At 49.5% G+C, this 16,051-nt stretch overlaps 1 protein-coding gene across 1 annotated transcript in view; it reads left to right on the top strand.

The window, feature by feature from the left end:
• Positions 1 to 7,864: 7,864 nt before the first annotated feature.
• The window catches only part of LOC142494333 (acrosin-like), an 86,823-nt gene continuing 78,636 nt past the window's right edge, over positions 7,865 to 16,051 (top strand). Inside the window, exon 1 of the mRNA XM_075598893.1 lies at positions 7,865 to 7,934. Within this exon, the coding sequence (XP_075455008.1) occupies positions 7,865 to 7,934 (70 nt within the window). The remainder of the gene's footprint in view (positions 7,935 to 16,051) is intronic.

The following is a 16,051-nucleotide window of genomic DNA, read 5'->3' on the forward strand; positions in this document are numbered from 1 at the left end:
GGCCAGGTTACAGCAGGTATAGGTCCAGAAGGAGTCCCAGGGGAGGAGCCATAAAGCCCAGCAGCCTGGCTGAGTTTGGTGGTAGCCATCAAAAGAGGCGCTGTGCCTTTAAGAGGCGGGAGCGCCTCCGTGTGGCCGCGCCTCCGTGAGGCAGTGCCATCGGCTGCGTGCGCGGACCCACGCCCTGCTCTGAGAGCAGAAGAGGAAGGAAGATGTGCGCGCGCGCGCATAGAGGGAAAAGCTGACGGCGGCTTGCCTCCGGAGTCCACGTGTGCCGCGGGAGACCCAAATGGAGCTGCAGGTAAGTGAAGAGCACGCCGAGAGCGGCGTGGCTCCAGAATCCTCACAGTACCCCCCCTTCAGGGGCGACCTCCGGGCGACCATGATAAGGCTTGGAAGGATTCTTGCGATGAAAAGCCTGTAGAAGACGAGGTGCGTGAAGATCCCGGTGAGGAATCCATGAACGCTCCTCTGGTCCGTACCCCTTCCAGTGAACCAAGTATTGTACTCCTCCTCTGGAAATTCTAGAATCCAGGACAAACTGCACCTCGTATTCCTGTTGACCTTGAATCATAATCGGACGTGGAGGAGAAGTTCTTCTGGAAAAGCGAGGACTCTGAAACACTGGTTTCAGTAAGGACACATGGAAGACCGAAGGTATCTTCATAGAAGGTGGAAGACATAGCTTGTAAGCCACAGGATTAATCCTCCTAAGTATGGTAAAGGGACCGAGGAACTTGGGAGCGAGCTTCATGGTAGGAACCTTCAAACGGATATTCCTGGACGAGAGCCATACCCTGTCTCCTGGGGCGAACTCCGGTACTTGACGTCGAAGTCGATCAGCCTGGAGTTTCTGTCTCCCTGTAGCGAGCTTCAAATTCTCCTGAATCTTAGACCATAAGACCCTCAGGCGAGAGACGTGCTTGTCCACTGCTGGCACCCCTGAGGAGAGAGAAGAGAAAGGTGACCGAGACGGATGAAATCCAAAGTTTATAAAAAATGGAGATTCTTGGGTAGAATCATTGCGAAGAGAGTTCAGAGCAAACTCGGCCCATGGAAGAAGATCCACCCAGTCCTCCTGTGTATCAGTTATAAAACATCGAAGGTATTGTTCCAGGTTTTGGTTGGCCCTCTCCGTCTGTCCATTGGTCTGTGGATGGTACCCAGAAGAGAACTGAAGCGAAATCCCCAACTTCTGGGAAAAGGCACGCCAAAACCTCGACACGAATTGAGACCCACGATCCGAGACAATGGTAGAAGGTACTCCGTGAAGACGAAAAATCTCCTGAATGAAGACATCTGCCAGCCTGGGGGAATTTGGTAGACCCCTCAAAGGAACAAGGTGCGACTGTTTGGAAAAACGATCGATGACCACCAGAATGGTATTCTTTCCTTTGGACTCTGGAAGCTCTACAATAAAGTCCATAGAAATATGGCTCCAGGGACGGTCTGGAATGGGTAACGGAAGTAGAAGCCCAGCAGGTTTGACCCGAGGCACCTTGTTGCGAGCGCAAATATTACACGCCTTGACAAACTCCTCCACATCTTTAGCCCTCTCAGGCCACCAGAAGGTACGTTGAACCAGATCGTTGGTCTTCCGTATCCCTGGGTGTCCTGCTGATTTAGAGGAATGACACCACTCGAGAACCTTCTTGCGGTGTTGAGGTGCCGTGTAGAGTCTTCCCTCCGGAACCTTGAGTCCCTCAGGAATCCGTGACTGTTCGGATTGAATTTTGCCCATGATATCAAACGAATTAGCGGAGAGGATACAACTAGAAGGAATAATAGACTCCAGCTGCTCCTCAGACCTGTCCTCCGCCAGAAACTGTCGTGATAGGGCGTCCGCTTTTAGATTCTTGGAGCCAGGAATGAAGGAAATGAGAAAGTTAAATCGTGAAAAAAACAAAGCCCAGCGGGCTTGTCGAGCGTTCAAACGCCGTGCCCCTTCTAGGTAGAGGAGATTCTTATGATCCGTCAGAATGGTAATGGGTGTCTCAGTCCCCTCTAAGAAATGTCTCCACTCTTCTAAAGCCAACTTGATCGCTAAAAGCTCCCTATTCCCGACATCATAATTCCGTTCAGCGGACGAAAATTTCTTCGAGAAAAACGCACATGGATGCAGTCTGGCTAAGGGAGAAGTTCTCTGGGACAGAACAGCCCCAGCCCCAATGTCCGAAGCATCCACCTCCAAGGTAAATGGGAGTTTAGGATCTGGGTGGGTGAGGATGGGAGCAGACACAAAAGCCTTCTTAAGCAGATCAAACGCCCTTATGGCGGACTCCGACCAAGATGAAGGATCAGCACCCTTCTTGGTGAGGGCAGTTATGGGAGATACGGTGGACGAAAAATTGCGGATGAAACGTCGATAATAGTTTGCAAAACCTAAAAAACGTTGCACGGCTCTAAGAGTAGTCGGACGAGGCCAGTCCAGAATAGCCTTAAGTTTCTCTGGATCCATGTTAAAACCAGAGTCCGAGATGACGTAACCCAAAAATGCAACAGATTTGAGGTGGAACTGACATTTCTCCAGCTTCGCAAAAAGATGGTTCTCCCGAAGACGTAACAGTACTTGTTGAACATGTTTGATGTGTTCTTGAGTGGATTTAGAAAAAATGAGGATGTCATCCAAGTAAACAATAAGAAATGAGTTCAGAATGTCCCGAAAAATCTCGTTGACAAAATCCTGGAAAACTGCTGGTGCGTTGCACAAACCGAACGGCATAACCAGATATTCATAGTGGCCGTCATGAGTGTTAAAAGCAGTCTTCCACTCGTCCCCCTCTCGTATCCTTACTAAATTGTAGGCACCTCTTAGATCCAGTTTAGAAAAGATATTTGCTCCCTGGAGACGGTCGAAGAGCTCCGGAATCAAAGGCAGAGGATAGCGATTTTTACGAGTGATATTGTTCAAACCCCGGTAGTCTATGCATGGGCGGAGAGAGCCGTCCTTTTTTTTGACAAAGAAGAAGCCTGCTCCGACCGGGGAAGACGATTTTCTGATGAAACCCCTCTCTAAGTTCTCAGCGATGTAAGTGTTCATGGCCTTTGTCTCTGGGAGAGAGAGAGGATAGGATCTTGCCCTGGGAAGAGGTGCGCCCGGAAGTAGGTCGATAGGACAATCAAAAGAACGGTGTGGAGGTAGAATCTCGGAACGTGCCTTGTCGAAAACATCACGGAATTCCCAGTACTCAAAGGGTAAGGAGTTAATCTTCTCAGATAAGGTAGACAAACCACCAATTCTCTTGAAAATCTGGGTACAGGTCTTGGCACAAGAAGGAGCCCACTGGATAGGTTTCTGATCCGTCCAGTCGATGCGAGGATTATGAAGTTGAAGCCAAGGAAGACCCAAAATCAACTCAGCAGAAGGAGTGTGGATTACATCGAGGGTAATGATCTCCGTATGGACGTTGACGAATTGTAGAAGAAGAGGCACCGTCTGTAGCGTGATAAAAGCTGGTTTAAGCGGTCGACCGTCAATGGCCTCCAGTCCTACCGGCGTCCTCCTGTTGACCAAAGGGATATTGTTCAGTCTAGCAAAAGTCTCATCAATGAAATTACCTGCAGAACCAGAGTCAATGAACGCTTGTGCCGGAGTGTGAAACCCCTCTCCAGACAGTGTAATGGGCAAGGTTATCCTGGTGGGAAGGATGTTCTGGACGATGGGAGAAAGTGTCAATATTCCCAACGAAACTCTCCGGGATCTCATTGGGAGCTGGCGTTTCCCGGTGCGTGAGGACACTGGGGTACAGCGTGACCGGAATTGCCACAGTACATGCAAAGGCCGGCCTTGCGCCGACGCAGTTTCTCAGCAGGAGACAGCCTATTGCCTCCCAACTGCATGGGTTCTGGAATGTCCCCGGAAGGAGGTAGCGGAGCCACGAAGGAGGGAGCAAGAGTTCTGGAAACCCGTATACGGACATGGGAACGCTCGTATTTCTGCTCCAGCAGACGCTGATCCACACGAATGGAGAGAGCGATCAACTCCTCCAGGTTAGTGGGACGATCTCGTGCAGCAAGCTCATCCTTTAGGGTCTCCGACAGACCTTGCCAGAATGCAGAAGATAGAGCCTCATCATTCCAACCTGTCTCAGCAGCAAGGGTGCGGAACTCCACTGCATACACGGCAACCGAACGATCTCCCTGGATTATGTGGTGAAGAGCAGAAGATGCCGTTAACCTCCGTGCGGGAGTATCGAAGACTCTTCGGAATTCCTCGACGAAGAGATCGATGTCCTGTGTGATGGCCCCCTGTCGTTCCCAAATGGGAGAGGCCCACGCCAGTGCCTGGTCGGTGAGAAGGGAGTAGATGTAACCAACCTTGGAGACAGAAGACACAAAGCGAGAGGGAGAGAAGTTAAATTGGACGAGACATTGGTTAATGAAACCCCGGCATCCTCGAGGATCCCCCGCATAGTGTCTGGGAGGCGGAATCCGTGGTTCCGGAGCAGACGCAGACGGAGGTGTCGGAGCAGGACTAGCCGGTACAGGAGCTGCCACGGGAGACAGTTGCTGAGAGAGGGTACGAAATTGAAGAGTAAGGGTATGGACGGTTTGCTGCAAGGTATCTGTCCGTTTATCTGTCTAGGTAAGTCTCTAGTCTGGCAAACAGAGCAGTATGAGCGTTTAAAGTGCGCTCCACCTCAGCGGGGTCCATGTTTGTTGGGCTGAGCATAATGTTAGGATGTGCTCACCACAAACGAGACGGGACCGCGGTGCTGAGGTGGGATAGGAAATAACGCCACCCACAGCCACGAGGGCACGTCTTGATTGAAGAGTGGTCTGGGATTCCGGATCGGGGTAGGAGAGGTACGGTAGGTAGAGGAGCCGTTAGCCAAGTCCGGGGTAAGAGAGAGGGACGTTGTAGTTTACCGTAAGCCAGGATCGGGATGCCAGAGGTGCGGAGAGTCGTGTAGCTGTAAGCCGAGTTCGGGATGCCAGAGGTACAGGTAGACGTAGCGGAAGCCGGTTCAGTTCACAAGGAAGTCTGCGGAATAGACTAAGGAGGCAGAGAATGGTGAGAACAACTGGTTCTATGCTCAGCCAACGAGTCAGTGACTCTGCAGGGTATATATAGGAGAGAGGAACCAATAGCAGCGCAGCAAGGTAGGGGTGTGTGGAAAGGCCAGGTTACAGCAGGTATAGGTCCAGAAGGAGTCCCAGGGGAGGAGCCATAAAGCCCAGCAGCCTGGCTGAGTTTGGTGGTAGCCATCAAAAGAGGCGCTGTGCCTTTAAGAGGCGGGAGCGCCTCCGTGTGGCCGCGCCTCCGTGAGGCAGTGCCATCGGCTGCGTGCGCGGACCCACGCCCTGCTCTGAGAGCAGAAGAGGAAGGAAGATGTGCGCGCGCGCGCATAGAGGGAAAAGCTGACGGCGGCTTGCCTCCGGAGTCCACGTGTGCCGCGGGAGACCCAAATGGAGCTGCAGGTAAGTGAAGAGCACGCCGAGAGCGGCGTGGCTCCAGAATCCTCACAGGGGGTCAGTCAGTGTGTGGGGGGGTCAGTCAGTGTGTGTGGGGGGGGGGTGGGTCAGTCAGTGTGTGGGGGGGTCAGTCACACACTGCGCACACACACAGACACACACACAGAGACACACACACACACCCCGCACGCAATCTGCGCACACACCTCCCGCGGGGTACATGCGCCCGGCACGGGCATGAGTGACCGAGGCCCTGTGCCGCGCGGGTTGCGCCCGGGTTTGCGCCGTGTGCCACCGCTTCCTGCGGGCGCAAGGGGCCCGCGAACGCCCGCGGCAGTGGAAGGCTGAATGGTGCCGTGAGGAGCGTGCGGGTGGGACGACGCCGCTGTCAGCCGCTTCTGCGCATGTGTGGTGTCCGTCAGCGGCGCCATCACAACTGCGCATGCGCGGCATGGCAGAGGTCGTGGAATAGTTGGGCCGTTAGGAGCGGCGGCGCGCCGAATGTCAGCAGCCGGGTGTGTGGGGGGGTGCGGCGGAGATTAGGAGCGGCGCCGGCGGCGGCGGCATGTGACAGGGGACGTGTGAGCGGAGCAGCGTCCATTAGGTGACGTCACTTCCGTTTCACATTTCGCCCCCATCTGTCCAGTTTTGCTCTATCAGGACTAGGTGCCACGAAAGAAGTTTCACTTCAAAAAGGTGCCCTCCCGGCTTTACAATGCCGGCAGATCGGTGATTGGCTGGCAGGAGAATTCCCACGCTCTGATAGGCTGTAGAGGTTTGTGAATGGGACCCTGAAACCCATAAGAAACCTTGCAGCCAATCAGGAGCGCAGATTCCAAGCGCCAAACCAACAGCGGCAAATTCAAAGACGCTCTGTGCTGAACCGACTCAAGAATTTTTCTATGTCCCACTTCTGCAGAGCGTAGCGCTCGCGTCTGGCATTGCGCCGAAATAAATTCCAGGACTTTCGTGAGTACCTCCCGGTCATTGGAAGGTCTCCTACAGAGGCCATTTTAGTGAATTTCGTTTAGAGGATAGATTTATTCGTTAGCCCCGTTCCCAGTGAGTGTGTTAACCGTGTAAATTGTCGCCTGTTGATGCAATCTTATAATCAAGGGATGACCATTGAGCAGCTGTTCAGTTTTACTCTCCCGGATTGGCTCGATCAGTGCTGCATCGGCCCACATTTTATTATTTTATAGTTGTATTAAACAATTTTTATTTTCAGCTTTGCGTTTGTGAGTCTTGTCTGTGCTGGTTTGTGAGTCTTGTCTGTGCTGGTTTGTGAGTCTTGTCTGTGCTGGTTTGTGAGTCTTGTCTGTGCTGGTTTGTGAGTCTTGTCTGTGCTGGTTTGTGAGTCTTGTCTGTGCTGGTTTGTGAGTCTTGTCTGTGCTGGTTTGTGAGTCTTGTCTGTGCTGGTTTGTGAGTCTTGTCTGTGATTTTTTGTTAGCTGTGTTGCTCTATATTCTGCTTTTTGTCATTGCATGTTCCATATCTAACGGAGGACATCACATCCGGTCATCCCTTGATTATAAGATTGCATTATTGGGACTTGAACTTTTTAATCTGGATATCCAGGACTAACACCTAATTGGACACATTAGTCGCCGGTATCGCTTTCCTTTTTGTCTCTGTTATCTCTGATTGTACTATCAGAGTTCCCCCAGGCTGCCTCAGACCCCATAGGGGTTGCTCTTATTTAGAGTTTATTTATCATCAGTACCCCATTAGCGCTATTCTACATCACCCCTTTTTTTCTTCCAACCGTGTAAATTGTGTTACATTGTGTGTATGTCTTTTCCAGACATAAATTACAATTTATTTTACCTCCTTGCTTTGCTCAATCAATGATCCCGGTATAAGAAGCTGTTGATAAACCTGGTCTCCTGTGACACTGTGTCACCCTGCGGTGGGAGGGACAGGTCCCTGCTGTCTGTGTCACCCTGCGGTGGGAGGGACAGGTCCCTGCTGTCTGTGTCTCTGTGTCACCCTGCGGTGGGAGGGACAGGTCCCTGCTGTCTGTGTCTCTGTGTCACCCTGCGGTGGGAGGGACAGGTCCCTGCTGTCTGTGTCTCTGTGTCACCCTGCAGTGGGAGGGACAGGTCCCTGCTGTCTGTGTCACTGTGTCACCCTGCGGTGGGAGGGACATGTCCCTACTTTATGTCACCCTGTAGTGGGAGGGACAGACTCCATGAGCCATCGCTTCTCTCTGTCTATGTCACGGACTCCCGCCTGTGTTGGCTGCAGTTCCACTCTCCTACCCCTAGATGTGTTGATGACCTCATAATGCTGCGGTGACATCAGCCGGTGCAGTAACTTGGACACGGAGCTGTTTCCTTCACACAGCTGCCCCTGAGGTGGTGGCAGGACGATTCTCAGAGCGTGGAACTGTCTGTGAGTGGCATTATCGGGGGGTGGCAGAAGCAGAGAATCCGTGGCTTAGCGGGAGATGGAGCTCCGCCTCTTCCTGTCCACCCTTTCGACTCTGCTCTGTATATCACAGACCTACGACCCTTCCAGTGAGTACGGGAGGAGGGAGGGGCCGGGCACAATATCCGAGACCAACCCCCGGCCAGGGGGAGAAGCTGCTCATACATAGACCTGTCCCTGTCCGGGCTCTGGGTGCCGGGCGGCTCTCGTGGCCCCAATTCTATTCCAAACGTAATGAGTTGTTAGAGAAAATTAGGGGATCCGTATCAGGGTTTGATCAGCTATTAATTGTGAGGTATTAGCAGCGGGGTGTTAGGGTGTATAGGGAGAGGTATTAGCAGCGGGTGTTAGGGTGTATAGGGAGAGGTATTAGCAGCGGGATGTTAGGGTGTATAGGGAGAGGTATTAGCAGCGGGGTGTTAGGGTGTATAGGGAGAGGTATTAGCAGCGGGGTGTTAGGGTGTATAGGGAGAGGTATTAGCAGTGGGATGTTAGGGTGTATACGGAGAGGTATTATCACCGGGATGTTAGGGTGTATAGGGAGAGGTATTAGTAGCGGGGTGTTAGGGTGTATAGGGAGAGATATTAGCAGCAGGGTGTTAGGGTGTATAGGGAGAGGTATTAGCAGCGGGTGTTAGGGTGTATAGGGAGAGGTATTAGCAGCGGGGTGTTAGGGTGTATAGGGAGAGGTATTAGCAGCAGGATGTTAGGGTGTATAGGGAGAGGTATTAGCAGCAGGGTGTTAGGGTGTATAGGGAGAGGTATTAGCAGCGGGGTGTTAGGGTGTATAGGGAGAGGTATTAGCAGCGGGGTGTTAGGGTGTATACGGAGAGGTATTATCACCGGGATGTTAGGGTGTATAGGGAGAGGTATTAGCAGCGGGGTGTTAGGGTGTATAGGGAGAGATATTAGCAGCAGGGTGTTAGGGTGTATAGGGAGAGGTATTAGCAGCGGGTGTTAGGGTGTTTAGGGGAGGTATTAGCAGCGGGGTGTTAGGGTGTATAGGGAGAGGTATTAGCAGCAGGATGTTAGGGTGTATAGGGAGAGGTATTAGCAGCAGGGTGTTAGGGTGTTTAGGGAGAGGTATTAGTAGCAGGTGTTAGGGTGTATAGGGAGAGGTATTAGCAGCGGGGTGTTAGGGTGTACAGGGAGAGGTATTAGTAGCGGGTGGTAGGGTGTATAGGGAGAGGTATTAGTAGCGGGTGTTAGGGTGTATAGGGAGAGGTATTAGCAGTGGGTGTTAGGGTGTACAGGGAGAGGTATTAGCAGCGGGATGTTAGTGTGTATAGGGAGAGGTATTAGCAGCAGGGTGTTAGGGTGTATAGGGAGAGGTATTAGCAGCAGGATGTTAGGGTGTATAGGGAGAGGTATTAGCAGCGGGATGTTAGGGTGTATAGGGAGAGGTATTAGCAGCAGGGTGTTAGGGTGTATAGGGAGAGGTATTAGTAGTGGGATGTTAGGGTGTATACGGAGAGGTATTATCACCGGGATGTTAGGGTGTATAGGGAGAGGTATTAGCAGCAGGGTGTTAGGGTGTATAGGGAGAGGTATTAGCAGCGGGATGTTAGGGTGTATAGGGAGAGGTATTAGCAGCGGGTGTTAGGGTGTATAGGGAGATGTATTAGTAGCGGGTGTTAGGGTGTATAGGGAGAGGTATTAGCAGCGGAATGTTAGGGTGTATAGGGAGAGGTATTAGCAGCGGGTGTTAGGGTGTATAGGGAGAGGTATTAGCAGCGGGGTGTTAGGGTATATAGGGAGAGGTATTAGCAGCGGGGTGTTAGGGTATATAGGGAGAGGTATTAGCAGCGGGGTGTTAGGGTGTATAGGGAGAGGTATTAGCAGCGGGGTGTTAGGGTATATAGGGAGAGGTATTAGCAGCGGAATGTTAGGGTGTATAGGGAGAGGTATTAGTAGCGGGTGTTAGGGTGTATAGGGAGAGGTATTAGCAGCGGGGTGTTAGGGTGTATAGGGAGAGGTATTAGCAGCGGGGTGTTAGGGTATATAGGGAGAGGTATTAGCAGCGGAATGTTAGGGTGAATAGGGAGAGGTATTAGTAGCGGGTGTTAGGGTGTATAGGGAGAGGTATTAGCAGCGGGGTGTTAGGGTGTATAGGGAGAGGTATTAGCAGCGGGGTGTTAGGGTATATAGGGAGAGGTATTAGCAGCGGAATGTTAGGGTGTATAGGGAGAGGTATTAGCAGCGGGTGTTAGGGTGTATAGGGAGAGGTATTAGCAGCGGGGTGTTAGGGTGTATAGGGAGAGGTATTAGCAGTGGGATGTTAAGGTGTATAGGGGAGGTATTAGCAGCAGGGTGTTAGGGTGTATAGGGAGAGGTATTAGTAGCGGGTGTTAGGGTGTGTAGGGAGAGGTATTAGCAGCGGGTGTTAGGGTGTGTAGGGAAAGGTATTAGCAGCGGGTGTTAGGGTGTATAGGGAGAGGTATTAGTAGCGGGTGTTAGGGTGTGCTAAGAACCCATCCCCATCCCTGATTAAATCAGAGTCCCCTCCATACAAATGTACACATAATCCAATTAATACTTTACAGGGCTGACTCCCAAATCACATCACAGAACAATGTTGATTCATTAAACTGTGGGATTGCATTTACAGGGAATAACAAATACAGGCTTTGAAATATATTCTTACAGACATATAAGTTCATGTACATTCCCCAGATATTTAAAGTACATTTGGCCAAAATAAGCCTTTCAAAGGTGGCCAAGTTACATAAATCTAGGGGGAGCTAGCTGTAGTAATGGCAGTGACAGGGTTAAGGGGTCAGTCCCTCCTAGGGGCAAAGTGTAGTAATGGCAGTGACGGGGTTAAGGGGTCAGTGTATCATAGGGGCAAAGTGTAGTAATGGCAGTGACAGGGTTAAGGGGTCAGTCCCTCCTAGGGGCAAAGTGTAGTAATGGCAGTGACAGGGTTAAGGGGGCAGTCCCTCCTAGGGGCAAAGTGTAGTAATGGCAGTGATAGGGTTAGCAGTCTCACCTGGGTGATTGATGCCTCTTTTCTACCAGAATCTGACACGTGTAGAGTAATTATGTATGTATGTATGTATGTATGTATGTATGTATATAGCACCATTAGTGTACATAGCGCTTCACAGCCGTAATATACGCGACAATCATATAAATAATATGAATAACACCTAAAGGGAATAAGTTCTTCAGACATAAAAGTAACATTAAGGAAGAGAAGTCCCTGCCCCGAGGAGCTTACAGTCTAATTGGTAGGTAGGGAGAACGTACAGAGACAGTAGGAGTTAGTTCTGGTAAGTGCGTCTGCAGGGGGCCAAGCATTATGTATCGTGTGTTCAGAATATCCACAGTGCTATTCATTTGCTTCTTTACGCAAGTGTGTCTTAAAGGTGGGACTTAAAGGTGGATAGAGAGGGTGCTAGTCGGGTACTGAGGGGAAGGGCATTCCAGAGGTGTGGGGCAGTCAGTGAGAAAGGTTTAAGGCGGGAGAGGGCTTTAGACACAAAGGGGGTAGAGAGAAGACATCCTTGAGCGGAACGCAAGATTCGGGGTGGTGCATAGCGAGAAATTAGGGCTGAGATGTAAGGAGGGGCAGAGGGGGGTAAAGCTTTAAATGTGTATTGTGAATCTATGTAATACACTACACAGCGTGGTACATTATAAATGTTGGGCCCCGGGTATGTACTGCTATTTCTCACACTCAGTAAGGACATTATAGGGATACAGTATATATACGTGTAGTTAGTTGGTACGAGGAACACCAGAAAATCTATGGTCACAGGGAGATATTCTCCCCAGCAGTACTGGGCGATAATGCCTGAGTAATGCCCGGGTACTAAGAGATACCCGCGACAGAGGCTGGCATTGTGCTGGCCCCAAGGATTAGGGGGTTAATTATTGCACAATGTTTAGTTCAATAACAATACAATAGCAAAAAAGCATAAGGGTGCGTCTGTCACCCTGTCCATGTGTTATAAATGTATACTCACACATTCTTTACAAATGATAAGAGTACAATGTACATGGGACAACTCCAGTGACTGCGGCTGGTCAGGTAAACATGCACCTATACACCGAGTGTGAATTCAAAGTTACACGCTGGGTATAGCATATCCTGTGTTCCAAAACATGTGTATGATACACTAGTATACATAGATTAGAGTGTTAGGGACACATTTATTATCGCTAGGGGAGAGTGTAACCTCCCTCTGGGATATAGATATATATAGATATTGGCAAACTGCTCCCTTTATGTAGCGCTGCCGCCTGCCCAGGCTCTTCCTGACAGTCTAGGGTTTCATTTGTAGAAAAGGGGGACAAACACATGTATACACACAAGGGGCACTCAGCCCTCAACCTTCAGCGGTTTATTCTTCCATTAGTGACATTAACATTTTAAACACCGTCACTTTAAGAAACAGAAGAAATCATAAAAACAAACATCTACTCCGGTCATGAGTCTAACTCACATGCATGTCCCTATCTGCAATATTGGCTGGCTAAGCCAGTTACCAACTTTAACTAACACACAGAGATAACATTGAGTCCTTAACTGTCAGATGGGGACAGCGTCCCATTAGATCCTCAGATGCTGCAACATGTAGGGGGGGGGCAGTCTACCCCAAACTGGATCCTGGGGAGCAGTGTCCTTCCAGGCTCTAAGAGAGAGGCTGAAGCAGCCAAACTAACTGCAATATATTCCTGTTCCTCAATTAGGAGAGCAAGTGAGTGAAACCAGAAGCACTAATCTCTGGCCTGGACTTTCCATCCCACAGTCTCAGAAAATGGGAAACTGTGGAATGGGTCATTTCCCCCCTTATTTTGCTCTTTCTGCCTTAAAATCGGACAGACAGCTGCCTAATATTCTGGGAATATGTATGTATGTATGTATGTACAGTATGTATGTATCCCCTCTAAGCTGCACATTTTAACCCTTTATATATGTGACAATAATGATAAAAACCAGATGTCTGACACGCAGAGATGTATAGCAACTACACGCAGAGATGTATAGCAACTACACACAGAGATGTATAGCAACTACACGCAGAGATGTATAGCAACTACACGCAGAGATGTATAGCAACTACACGCAGAGATGTATAGCAACTACACGCAGAGATGTATAGCAACTACACGCAGAGATGTATAGCAACTACACGCAGAGATGTATAGCAACTACACGCAGAGATGTACAGCAACTACACGCTGAGATGTACAGCAACTACACGCAGAGATGTACAGCAACTACACGCAGAGATGTACAGCAACTACACGCAGAGATGTATAGCAACTACACGCAGAGATGTATAGCAACTACACGCAGAGATGTATAGCAACTACACGCAGAGATGTATAGCAACTACACGCAGAGATGTACAGCAACTGCACGCAGAGATGTACAGCAACTACACGCAGAGATGTATAGCAACTACACGCAGAGATGTACAGCAACTACACGCAGAGATGTATAGCAACTAAACGCAGAGATGTACAGCAACTGCACGCAGAGATGTACAGCAACTACACGCAGAGATGTATAGCAACTACACGCAGAGATATACAGCAACTACACGCAGAGATGTATAGCAACTACACGCAGAGATGTACAGCAACTACACGCAGAGATATACAGCAACTACACGCAGAGATGTATAGCAACTAAACGCAGAGATGTACAGCAACTGCACGCAGAGATATACAGCAACTACACGCAGAGATGTATAGCAACTACACGCAGAGATATACAGCAACTACACGCAGAGATGTATAGCAACTACACGCAGAGATGTATAGCAACTACACGCAGAGATGTATAGCAACTACACGCAGAGATGTACAGCAACTACACGCAGAGATGTACAGCAACTACACGCAGAGATGTATAGCAACTACACGCAGAGATGTACAGCAACTACACGCAGAGATGTACAGCAACTACACGCAGAGATGTATAGCAACTACACGCAGAGATGCACAGCAACTACACGCAGAGATGTACAGCAACTACACGCAGAGATGTACAGCAACTACATACGCAGAGATGTATAGCAACTACACGCAGAGATGTATAGCAACTACACGCAGAGATGTATAGCAACTACACGCAGAGATGTATCGCAACTACACGCAGAGATGTATAGCAACTACACGCAGAGATGTACAGCAACTACACGCAGAGATGTATCGCAACTACACGCAGAGATGTATAGCAACTACACGCAGAGATGTACAGCAACTACACGCAGAGATGTACAGCAACTACACGCAGAGATGTATAGCAACTACACGCAGATATACAGCAACTACACGCAGATATACAGCAACTACACACAGAGATGTACAGCATCTACACGCAGAGATGTACAGCAACTACACGCAGAGATGTATAGCAACTACACGCAGATATACAGCAACTACACGCAGAGATGTATAGCAACTACACGCAGAGATGTACAGCAACTACACGCAGAGATGTACAGCAACTACACACAGAGATGTACAGCAACGACACGCAGAGATGTATAGCAACTACACGCAGAGATGTATAGCAACTACACACACAGATATACAGCAACTACACGCAGATATACAGCAACTACACACAGAGATGTACAGCAACTACACGCAGAGATGTACAGCAACTACACGCAGAGATGTATAGCAACTACACGCAGAGATGTATAGCAACTACATGCAGATATACAGCAACTACACGCAGATATTACAGCAACTACACGCAGAGATGTACAGCAACTACACGCAGAGATGTATAGCAACTACATGCAGAGATGTACAGCAACTACACGCAGATATACAGCAACTACACGCAGAGATGTACAGCAACTACACGCAGAGATGTACAGCAACTACACGCAGAGATGTACAGCAACTACACGCAGAGATGTACAGCAACTACACGCAGAGATGTACAGCAACTACACAGCAGAGATGTACAGCAACTACACGCAGAGATGTACAGCAACTACACGCAGAGATGTACAGCAACTACACGCAGAGATGTATAGCAACTACACGCAGAGATGTACAGCAACTACACGCAGAGATGTACAGCAACTACACGCAGAGATGTACAGCAACTACACGCAGAGATGTACAGCAACTACACGCAGAGATGTATAGCAACTACACGCAGAGATGTACAGCAACTACACGCAGAGATGTATAGCAACTACACGCAGAGATGTACAGCAACTACACGCAGAGATGTACAGCAACTACACGCAGAGATGTACAGCAACTACACGCAGAGATGTACAGCAACTACACGCAGAGATGTACAGCAACTACACGCAGAGATGTACAGCAACTACACGCAGAGATGTATAGCAACTACACGCAGAGATGTACAGCAACTACACGCAGAGATGTACAGCAACTACACGCAGAGATGTACAGCAACTACACGCAGAGATGTACAGCAACTACACGCAGAGATGTACAGCAACTACACGCAGAGATGTACAGCAACTACACGCAGAGATGTACAGCAACTACACGCAGAGATGTACAGCAACTACACGCAGAGATGTACAGCAACTACACGCAGAGATGTACAGCAACTACACGCAGAGATGTACAGCAACTACACGCAGAGATGTACAGCAACTACACGCAGAGATGTACAGCAACTACACGCAGAGATGTACAGCAACTACACGCAGAGATGTACAGCAACTACACGCAGAGATGTACAGCAACTACACGCAGAGATGTACAGCAACTACACGCAGAGATGTACAGCAACTACACGCAGAGATGTACAGCAACTACACGCAGAGATGTACAGCAACTACACGCAGAGATGTACAGCAACTACACGCAGAGATGTACAGCAACTACACGCAGAGATGTACAGCAACTACACGCAGAGATGTACAGCAACTACACGCAGAGATGTACAGCAACTACACGCAGAGATGTACAGCAACTACACGCAGAGATGTATAGCAACTACACGCAGAGATGTACAGCAACTACACGCAGAGATGTACAGCAACTACACGCAGAGATGTACAGCAACTACACGCAGAGATGTACAGCAACTACACGCAGAGATGTACAGCAACTACACGCAGAGATGTACAGCAACTACACGCAGAGATGTACAGCACACTACCTCGCAGAGATGTATAGCAACTACACGCAGATATGTACAGCAACTACACGCAGAGATGTATAGCAACTACACGCAGAGATGTATAGC

Source organism: Ascaphus truei, chromosome 5 (genome assembly GCF_040206685.1).
Source record: "Ascaphus truei isolate aAscTru1 chromosome 5, aAscTru1.hap1, whole genome shotgun sequence".
NCBI lineage: Eukaryota > Metazoa > Chordata > Amphibia > Anura > Ascaphidae > Ascaphus > Ascaphus truei.